Source organism: Mandrillus leucophaeus, unplaced genomic scaffold, assembly GCF_000951045.1.
Source record: "Mandrillus leucophaeus isolate KB7577 unplaced genomic scaffold, Mleu.le_1.0 Scaffold419, whole genome shotgun sequence".
Taxonomy (NCBI): domain Eukaryota; kingdom Metazoa; phylum Chordata; class Mammalia; order Primates; family Cercopithecidae; genus Mandrillus; species Mandrillus leucophaeus.
The window spans coordinates 282409-293512 of NW_012104465.1; the positions used below are offsets into that span (position 1 = coordinate 282409).

An 11104-nucleotide genomic window follows, 5' to 3' on the forward strand; every position below is an offset into this window, starting at 1 on the left:
TTTATTACACAGTGCTTCTGCTGTTCCATGCCTGAGTTATCCTTTTAGAGACTCGTCTTTCAGTGCCAGCTGCCTTATCATAGTTCAACCTTTACTTCCCTTGGCTTTCCCTTGTGTTTGCTATACCATGTCATTTTGAGGGATGTTAGATGGGTGTTGCATAGAATTTAGCTTGGCCATTAGTTTTTATGAAAGTGTTTGCAATATGAAACATTGACTTTTTGTCGTTTGTAGAAGCAGAACAGAGTGATGAACAACTTCATCAAGAAATATCACAGGTGAGCTTTAAAAAACAGAGGTATGGGTTTTTGTGTAGAAAAACAGTGATGATTTTATGAGCCTGCCTTTTTCATTCTCTTTTTGTTTTTTGTTTTTGTTTTTGTGGGACCGTGTCTCACTGTCACCCAGGCTGGAGTGCAGTGGTGCAATTTTGCCTTACTGCAACCTCCATCTTGCAGGCTCAAGCGATTCTCATGCCTCAGCCTCCTGAGTAGCTGAGATTACAGGCACGCACCACCATGCCCAGCTAATTTTTGTATTTTAGTAGAGATAGGGTTTTGCCATGTTAACCAGGCTGGTCTCAAACTCCTGGCCTCAAGTGATCCACCCCATCCCTTCTTCATTCTCTTAATTACCAAGAGTTCTTTTTCAGTTCTTTGTTGTTATGGCTGTTACTGAGTATGTGTTTTTGCTTTAAGTCCTTAGGAACATTTTCTCTTAGAGGCCAGCTAATTCATTTTTTGTTTTTTTGTTTTAGCTTTTAAATTTTTTCTTCCTTTCTCCCAAATATATTAACAAGTTGCTAATTAAGTGCTGTCTTCATTTTTATTATTTTTAGATACCGCTAATTTGTTAATTTTTCTTCAAGGCTAATGTCATCTGTATAGTGTATGCCGTTAACAACAAGCATTCTATTGATAAGGTAGGTGTGACCTTTTTTTCACTATAGTTGGTTTCAGTGGAGCGCTTCCAAAGTTGATCCTCAGTTTAGAATTTTAGGGGTCTAAGGTAAGAGTGTTTTGTAAAGATCCTCATCATGGCTAAGCGCTTGTTAATTTTCATTTTAGGTAACAAGTCGATGGATTCCTCTCATAAACGAAAGAACAGACAAAGACAGCAGGTATGTTTTCCTCTCTCAAACTTTTTATGTTAAAAAGTTTAAAGCTTGCAGTAAAGGTACGGGAAGTAGTACACTGACCTTCCCTAAATCCGTCACTTAAATTTACTAGTTAAGATTTTTCCATATTTGCCTTATCTGTCAGTTTTTCTGTCTGTTCATACACACACCCACATGCCTTTGCTGGGGGGACTCATTTGAGGCAGTAAATATACTTGAGAGCAAAGCAAGAAACAGAACTCTGATATAATGATTCACAACTTCAGACAGATTATTTTGGTCATAAATCTTACATTTCTCTTTGTCAAACTGCTGCTTGAAAAGTCTCAGATTAATTAATTAATTAATTAATTTTGAGGCAGAGTCTTGCTCTATCACCCAGGCTGGAGTGTAGGGGCGTGATCTTGGCTCCTTGCAGCCTCCACCGCCCGGATTCAAGTGATTCTCATGCTTCAGCCTCCTGAGTAACTGGCACTACAGGCACGTACCACTAACGCCTGCCTAATTTTTGTATTATTTAGTAGAGAGGGTTTCGCACATTGGCCAGTCTGGTCTCGAACTCATGACCTCAAATGATCTGCTCACCTTGGCCTCCCAAAGTGCTGGGATTACAGGCATGAGCTACTGTGCCCAGCCTGAATCTTTTTAAATAGGAAAATCAGACTAATACCTATGTATTGTACACATTTGGTCCTTTTCTCAATTTTTTAGATTTATCTTTTAGTTGGCCATTTTCGTGCCTTGAAACTCTAAAGATCTGGTTCTAAACATATGACTATGGTCATTAACCCTCTGTCTTACATATTTTGGAAGGGAGACTGAGATGACATTATATGTGCTGTGAACAATGCTGGGGCATTGTATGGCTCGTCTTTTATCATGGTTTTAACTTTGTGATGATTTGACGAGGTGGAAAGGAAAGAATGACCCTTTACAACTGTGCTGTCCAATGTAGTAACCTCTCGTCAGTTGTGGTGATTTAACTTTAAATTAATTAAAATTAATAAAACTAAAACTTGTTCCTCGGATACACTTAGCCACATTTCAGGTGCACATAGCCACATGTGACTAATGGTTACAGTAATGGAGAGTAGAGATAAAGAGCATTTCCACCATCATAGAATGTTGTATTGGACAGAGCTGCCTTGGGGGATCCAATACCCATATGCTCCTAATATCTGCTTTTCTTGCTCTTCCTTGAGCCATTTCTGGGAGGGAATCTTTAAGAGAGGGCAGTTTTGCTAAGATCTATCAAGCACCACCTTGGACCACTGAATTAAAAAATTTTGGCTTTACCATGACAGCCTCCCAAGTAGCTGGGACTGCAAGTGTGTGCCACCACACCTTTCTAATTTTTAAAAAACTTTTGTGGAAACAGGGTCTCACTAAGTCATCCAGGATAGTCTTAAGCTCCTGGCAGAACTCAAGCAATCCTTCCACCTTGGCCTCCCAAAGTGCTGAGATTACAGGCGTGAGCTGCTGTACCAGACATATATATATATATATATATATATATATATTTTTTTTAAGCTCCATAAATTACTCTGATGCACACCTTTGGTTACAAACCACTACATTTTTGGAAACCCTCCTGGTTCTGTTAGGAATTTATATTTGGGCTATATGGTGGTCAGTCTTTTCAAGCATAATGGCACACCAAGGGTTAGGTAAGCTAAATGCTTTCAAGTGCTTCTGTTGCAGTCTAGAGTTCCAGCAGGATGATTTGCTTTCCCTCCAAGCTCTCTTGCAGGATTCACAACAGTTCTCCACTAGGTTGGTCCTCCTTAATATCCCCATTAAGATTTTCCCCCATAGGCTTATCAGATTTAACTTTAGATCTTTAGGAATTAAAGATCAGAATCTTTAACTCCTGGTCTACTCCCTGCCAAAAACAGAAACAAAAAATTATCCTCAATCTTCTCTATCTTTTGAGATCTACCCATTTTTTTCCAGCCAAAACCTAAGTATTTTTCTTGGTTTCTGCTTTTCCCTCAATCTTCATATCTAACCTATCAGCTGTTTCTGTCTTATAAAATATATCTGAAATTTGAATATTTTCCTTTTCATCTTTACTGTCACTGCTGTAATCCAAGTTACTATTATATTTTTAAAAATTTGTTAGTGAAAAAATGTAACATATACTGAGGTACATACCTGTTATCCAGCTTCAACAATTAACTCATGGCCAGTCTTGTTTCATCTATTACCCCTCCCGCTGAGATTATTTTGAAGCAAATAGAGATATTATTTTCATGTTGTAAATATTTCAGTATATAGCTCTAAAAATCACTGCACTTAAAAATGTTAACCCCCTTCTTAGAACCATTCAGTGGCTTCCCATTTTACACTAACAGTAAAACCTACACTCCTTACTGCAGCTTGTTAAGTTCTTATGTGTCTGACCTTTGATCCTCTTTCTAACCCCATTGTATACCTTTTTCTCTTTACTCAGTACTCTGTAGCCATTCTGGCATTTTCCTGTTGTTTGGCCCCATCAGGATGTTTTTTCAGTTTGGGGCCTTTGCACATGCTGTTCCTTCCTCCTGGCTTGCTCTTCCCTGACTCTTTACATGGCAGATTTCATCTTATCCTTCACCCCTTGGCTCAAATGTCACCTTTACATAGGGGGTTTTCCTTAATTATTATACATAACTAGCTCCTTCCCACTACTCTATCGCCCTGTTTATTTCTTGCATAGTACTTATTGAATTGGAAATTATTTTGTTTGCTTATTGCTCATTTTCTGTTTTTCACTATTGGAATGGTCAGGTTTCTGGATCTGCCCAGGCATGGTAGCTCATGCCTATAATCCCAACACTTTGGGAGGCCAGAAGTTTGAGACTAGCCTAGGCAATGTAGCTAGACCCTTCTCTACAAAAAAATTTTTTTTAATTAGCTGAGTGTAGTGGCTTGTACCTATAGTCCTAGCTACTAGGGAGGCTAGGGCAAGTGGATCACTTGAGCATAGGAATTTGAGGTTGCAGTGAGCTGTGTTCCTGCCACTGCACTCCAGTCTGGACAACAGAGCTAGACCCTGTCTCAAGAAAACAAAAAACAAAACAGAATGGGTAGAGACCTTCTGTCTTGTGTCCTTAATACTTGGAGCAGTATGTGGCTTATAATAGGTGCTCAATAGATAACATGTTGAGTAAATACATGTTATCTAGGGGGCTTGACATGACTGTAGAGGAAGGTTCATGTTGTTGAGAAGATTAAATAAAAACTTTTTAGTTAGAATGGGTTATGATGTAAATTAAAATATAAATCTAATGTCTTTTGCCTTCCTTATTACAATGTGCCCTGTTTATTTTAGGTTGCCTTTAATATTGGTTGGGAACAAATCTGATCTGGTGGAATATAGTAGTATGGAGACCATCCTTCCTATTATGAACCAGTATACAGAAATAGAAACCTGTGTGGAGGTATGCCTCATAATTTGATTTGAAAATTTATTTTTGATGAATTCTTACTAAATTGGGGTTTTAAATAGGGGGGACAATGTGGAATGGAATAAATTTCCTGCTCTTTGTAAAGTCATGTAAACCAAATAAAACAGAGAAGTTGGAGTTGGCCTCTGAGCTCTTTCTAGACATTCATATTGTGATGTCCACAAAGATGCATTTTTCATTTTTTTTCAAGGAATCTTTCTTTTGCCATATGGTGATAGTTTGAAAATTGTTTTTAGCTCTCCTAATTGATTTCAGAGTGTAAAATTTTAATTTTATTTTTTTCAGTGTTCAGCGAAAAACCTGAAGAACATATCAGAGCTCTTTTATTATGCACAGAAAGCTGTTCTTCATCCTACAGGGCCCCTGTACTGCCCAGAGGAGAAGGAGGTAACAGGCTATGTTTATAGGGGCTGGAATGTGTATGTAGTAACTTGAGTATGGTAGTGATTTTCAGTATTTGTGTAGAGATTAAACTGCTAAAATTTAAATTTATTGCTTATTAAATGGTTACATTTACCAGGTACTCTTCTTCAATGACATTCACATTAAATATTCATAGTATTTTCCACATCAATGGAATCTAATCAAGTACTGCTTCAGGAAGTGCCATTAAAACAAACAGAAGAATTGGCAACAGTAACAACAAAAAAGTCCAAAGACTTAGCTAATGGTCTTCTTGTTTTGCTACTATAAAATCTACAAATTGAAAAACACACACTAACAAAAATCTTATATAGTTTTTTGACATAGGCGCAACGTAATACAATGTGACTACTCCTTTTGTTTTTGTTTTTTTTTCTTTTGAGACAGAGTCTCACTCTGTCACTCAGGCTGGAGTGCAGTGGCACGATCTGGATCTCGGCTCACTGCAATCTCCACCTCTGGGGTTCAAGTGATTCTCATGCCTCAGCCTGCCAAAGTAGCTGGGATCACAGGCATGCGCCACCATACTCGGCTAATTTTTGTATGTTTAATAGAGACAGGGTTTCACATGTTGCCCAGGCTGATCTTGAACTCCTGACCTCAAGTGATCTGCCTGCCTGGGCCTCCCAAAGTGCTGGGATTACAGGCGTGAGCCACTGCGCCCAGCTGCTTTTGTTTTATAGCTAAGAAACACAGTAACTCCTTATTGAAATATCCAAAATTTAATATTTTGCCATAGACATTGAAAAACTAAATCTTTTTGAGATATATTTCAAGTACCTTAAAATTCATCCTTTTAAAGTTATACAATTCCGTGGTTTTTAGTATATTCACAAAGTTATGCAGTCATCACCACGCTCTAATTTCAGAACTTTTCATCACCCCAAAAAGAAACCCTGTACCCATTAGCAGTCACTCCCCATTGTCCCCTTACTCAACCCCTGGCCAGCACCAATCTACCTTCTGTCTCTGTGGATTTGCCTCTCTGGACATTTTATATAAATGGACTTATACAATATGTGGTCTTCTGGCTTCTTTTACTTAGCATAATATTTTCAAGGTATATCCACGTTATAGCATGTGTCAGTATTTCATTTCTTTTTATGGCCCGATAATCATTTTATGGATACACCAAGTCTTTGGTGGGTTTTATTTTATTTTTATTTTTATTATTTTTTGAGACAGAGTCTCATTCTGTCACCCAGGCTGGAGAGCAGTGGTGTGATCACAGCACACTGCAACCGCAAGCTCCTGGGCTCAAGTGATCCTCCCACCTTAGCCTCCAGAGTAGCTAGGACTATAGGCGTTCGCCACTGTGCCCAGCTGATTTTTTTTTTTTCATTTTATTTTTTGTAAAGACAGGATTTCGCCATGTTGCCCAGGCTGGTCTCAAACTCCTGGGCTCAAACAATCTTCCCGCCTCCACCTTTGCCTCCAAGAGTGCTGGGATTACAGGTGTGAGCCACCACACCTAGCTGGATACATCATATTTAGTTTATCCCCATATCTGTTGATGGATATTGAGTAGTTTCTACTTTCAGGCTATTATGAATAGACTGTTGTAAACATTCAATACAAGTTTTTGTTTGAACACTTGTTTGGTTTTTTTTTTTTTGAAGACAGGGTCTTGCTGTCACCCAGGCTGGGGGGTGTAGTGGCACGATTACAGCTTACTATAACCTCAAAATCCTGGCTCAAGCAGTCATCCCACCTAAACCTCTCAAGTAGCTGGAAGTATAGGCACACACTACCCATACCTGACTAGTTTTTCTCTTTCTTTCTTTTTTTTTTTTGAGACAGAGTTTTGCTCTTGTCACCCAGGCTGGAGTACAATGGTGCAATCTTGGCTCACCACAACCTCCGCCTCCTGGGTTCAGGTGATTCTCCTGGCTCAGCCTCCCGAGTAGCTGGAATTACAGGCAAGGGCCACTACACCCTACTAATTTTGTATTTTTAGTAGTTATGGGGTTTCTCCACGTTGGTCAGGCTGGTCTTGAACACCCACCCTCGGGTGATCCTCCTTCCTCGGCCTCCCAAAGTGCTGGAATTACAGGCACGAGCCACTGCTCCTGGCCTGTTCTTTTTTTTGGGGGTCAAGGACTTACTGTGTTGCCCAGGCTAGAGTGCAGTAGCGCATTCACAGCTCACTGCCCCCTCAACTTCCTGGCTTCAGCAATCCTCCCACCTCAGCCTCCCAAATAGTTGGGATTACATGTGTGTACCACCACATCCAACTAATTTTTGTATTTTTAGAAGAAGATGGGGTTTCACCATGTTGCCCAGGTTGGTCTTAAACTCCTAGGCTCAAGCAATCCACCTGCCTAGGCCTCCCAAAGTGTTGGGATTACAGGTGTGAACCACCATACCTGGCCTTTTTTTTTTTTTTTTTTTTAAATTTAGAGACAAGATCTTGCTTTGTGGCCCAGGCTGGAGCACAGTGGTGTGATCATAACTCACTGCAGCCTCAAACTCCAAGGCTCAGGCCATCCTCCCACCTCAGCCTCCTGAGTAGTTGGGACTACAGGCACATGCCACCGTGCCCAGCTAATTTTTAAATTTTCTTGTAAAGTCAAGATCTCACTATGTTGCCCAGGCTGGTCTCAAACTCCTGGCCTCAAACAGTTCTCCCATCTAGCCTCTCAAAGTGCTGGGAGTACAGGCCTGAGCCAACACTCCTGGCCTGTTTTAAATTCTTTTGCATACATTTAGTAGTTGAATTGCTGAGTCACATGGTAATTGTGTATTTAACATATTGAGGAACCAGCAGCTACTTTACCCAATGACTGGACCATTTTACATTCCCACCAGCAGTGTATGAAGGTTCCAGTTTCTCCACATCTTTGCCACATTTGTTATTTTACTTTTCTTTTTTGGTTTATTATAGCCATCCTAGTAGATGTGGTTGGGATCTCATTGTTTTGATTTGCATTTCCCTGATGGCTAATGATGTTGTGTAATTTTTCATGTGCTCATTGGTCATCTTCTTTGGAGAAATGTCTATTGCCTATTCAAAGTCCTTTCCCATTTTTGTTTTAAAGAGACAGGGTCTAACTGTCATCTAGGCTGGAGTACAGTGGCATGATCATGGCTCACTGCAGCCTCAACCTCCTGGACCCAAGCAGTCCTCCCACTCAGCCTCCTGAGTAGCTGGGACTGTAGGTGCATGCCACCACACACAGCTAATTTTTAATTTTTTTTTGTAAAGATGGGGTCTTGCTGAGTTGCCCAAGGTGGTCTTGAACCTCTAGCCTCAAACAGTCCTCCTGCCCCAGCTTCCTGAGTAGCTGCCGTTGCCCATTGTTTAGTTGGGTTGTCTTTTTTTTTTTAAGTTAATTTTTCTTTTAAGAAGCAGGGGCCAGGTGCAGTGACTCATGCTTGTAATCCCAGCACTTTGGGAGGCTGAGGCAGGGGGATCACTAGAGGCCAGGAGTTCGAGACCAGCGTGGCCAACGTGGCAAAATGCCGTTTCTACTAAAAATACAAAAATTAGCTGGGCACAGTGGCGCATACCTGTAATCCCAGCCACTCACGAGAATCGCTTGAATCTGGGAGGTGGAGGTTGCAGAGAGCTGAGATTGCACCACTGCACTCCAGCCTGGGCTACGGATTGAGACTTTGTCTCAAAAAAAAAAAAGAAACAAGTCTTTGCTATATTCCCCAAGCTGGTCTTGAACTCCTGGCCTCCTCCTGCCTCAGCCTCTTGAGTAGCTGGGATTACAAGTGTGAGCCACCACACCACCACACCCAGCCTGAGGTGGTTGCTTTGGTTCTGTTTGTCGAGAGAGGTATTGTTTTTAAGAATAAAAAGTTGCAGATCTCTTTCAGGAAAAGTTTATAGTATAAGTGAGTGGTTAGCAAACTGACTCATGGGCCATATTTGGCCTACCACCTGTTTTCACACAGTCTGTACACTAAGGAAACATTTTATATATATATTTATATATATATATATTTTGAGATGGAGTCTTGCTGTGTTGCCCAGGTTGGAGTGCAGTGGTATGATCTCAGCTCACTGAGTTCAGGCGATTCTCCCACCTCAGCCTCCCAAGTTGTTGGGACTACAGGCTTGTGCCACCACATCTGGCTAATTTTTATATTTTTGGTAGAGAAGGGGTTTCACCACATTGGCCAGGCTGGTCTCGAACTCCTGACCTCAGGTGATCTGCCTGCCTTTGCCTCTCAGTGCAGGGATTACAGGCATGAACCACTGTGCCTGGCCATATATTTTTAAATGATTGAAAAAAAGTCAAAATAAATAATATTTTGTGATAGGTGAAAATTATGTTACATTCAGATTTTATGATTTCATAAAAATAAAGTTTGACTGTAACATAGCCATGGTCATTCTTTTATGTTATCTGTGGCTGTTTGCGTGCTACAAAGGCAAAGTTTAGTAGTTTCAATAGAGTTTATATGTGCTACTCTCATCTCTTCTCACTGCTGCTGAGTGTACTACTAATTGCGCTGACACACCTAGACAGCATTTCAAGTACTATGTATATCACTGTACCAGGACCTTTTATTTATATTCATTGCATACCCATCATGCCAAAACATGAAAATAATAATAAAGTATTTTTTTAGATGGGAAAGCAGATAAATTTTCCAGGTTGGAATTACAGTTCCAGCATCATTTTTTTAGACATCGGTGCAAATGCAAAGGAAATTTCCATATTTCGTAATCCATTTAACTATGCAATTGAGTTTCCATTAACCTTCAACTGGAATTGATTAATCTGCATTGTAATGACATGCTAAAAGGCAAACATCAAGAAAAGAATCAAATATAATTTTGTAAATACCTTGTGTTCTATTGAAGTCATAGGTTTGTGGATATGTACCAGTATTGGCAGTATATATTTGTGCAAAAAGACATTTTCAAAGATGGGACATGTAAAATGTCAGTACAGATCAGCATTAACATATAAACATTTGCAATTAATTTTCATGGTAGACAACACTAACTTTGAACCCTAACAAAGCAAAATGTTTTCCTTCCAAAAAACAATTTCATTCTTCTCATTAATAAATTTGTGTTGCAAAACTGTACTCAGTTGTATTTTGAGTTTTATCAAAAAAACTTTGTAGAAGTTTGATTTCTTTCTTACGATGTAAGTACCTAAATGACATGCTTAACTTTGCCTGTTGGCCCCAAAGCTTAAGAAATTGCTGTGTGGCCCTTTACAGAAAAAGTGCCAACTCCTAGTGTAAATAATTAATTTGAGTTATCCCTTAATCTGATTCTAGTTTACTCTTATTCTTGGTTTACTTTTCCTTAGTTAGGATTCTTCTTTCTAATTTACTCTGAATCCAGTATTTCCCAAACTTACCTCATCATAATAGTCACTAGGTGTTACTTGTTAAAAACATAGATTCTGACTGGGCGCGGTGGCTCACTCCTGTAATCCCAGCACTTTGGAAGGCCAAGGTGGGCGGATCACGAGGTGAGGAGATTGAGACTATCCTGGCTAACATGGTAAAACCCTGTCTCTACTAAAAATACAAAAAAATTAGCTGGGCGTGATGGCAGACGCCTGTAGTCCCAGCTACTCAGGAGGCTGAAGCAGGAGAATGGCGTGAACCCGGGAGGCCGAGGCTTGCAGTGAGCCAGGATTGCGCCACTGCACTCCAGCCTGGGCGACGGAGTGAGAAGACTCTGTGTCAAGAAAACAAAACAAAACAAAACAAAAAAACGAAATACATAGATTCCATTCTGATTCAGCTAGGTATTTTATGTATGATAAAGGAAATTTGGGAAACAGTCTTAATACTGTGGGAACTGTTACAGGGATTTACCTCTGAGGCCTTAGCCTAGCAGTATATGAAATCCCCTCTATTAGTTTGTTCTCAATTTTTTAATTGCTACTTTGTTCTCAGGCCTGTTATTTGTTCTGCTAATCTGTTAATCCCTCATCCCCATCCCCATCCCATAAGAGTTAAAATATCTACCACCATCTGTTACTCAATTCTTAGGTGGACCTGAGTGAGAGGTAAAATTTTCAACTTTTAGACTATACCTTGTTTTACACAAGTACAAACTTTAAATTGCCTATAACAGAATCTTTTATCTAAACAACAATCTTCGTTTCCCGTTTCCCGCCTCCCCTCCCCTCCC

At 39.9% G+C, this 11104-nt stretch overlaps 1 protein-coding gene across 8 annotated transcripts in view; it reads left to right on the plus strand.

The window, feature by feature from the left end:
* The window catches only part of RHOT1 (ras homolog family member T1), an 88790-nt gene that overhangs the window by 41524 nt on the left and 36162 nt on the right, over positions 1-11104 (plus strand). For all 8 annotated transcript variants that reach the window (XR_001007429.1, XM_011992847.1, XM_011992848.1 and 5 more), the window contains 5 exons: positions 235-278; positions 869-922; positions 1068-1120; positions 4431-4539; positions 4852-4953. Coding sequence is in view for 7 of the 8 variants with exons in the window: in XM_011992842.1 (XP_011848232.1) it covers positions 235-278; positions 869-922; positions 1068-1120; positions 4431-4539; positions 4852-4953 (362 nt within the window). In the remaining variant the exon portion in view is untranslated. The remainder of the gene's footprint in view (positions 1-234; positions 279-868; positions 923-1067; positions 1121-4430; positions 4540-4851; positions 4954-11104) is intronic.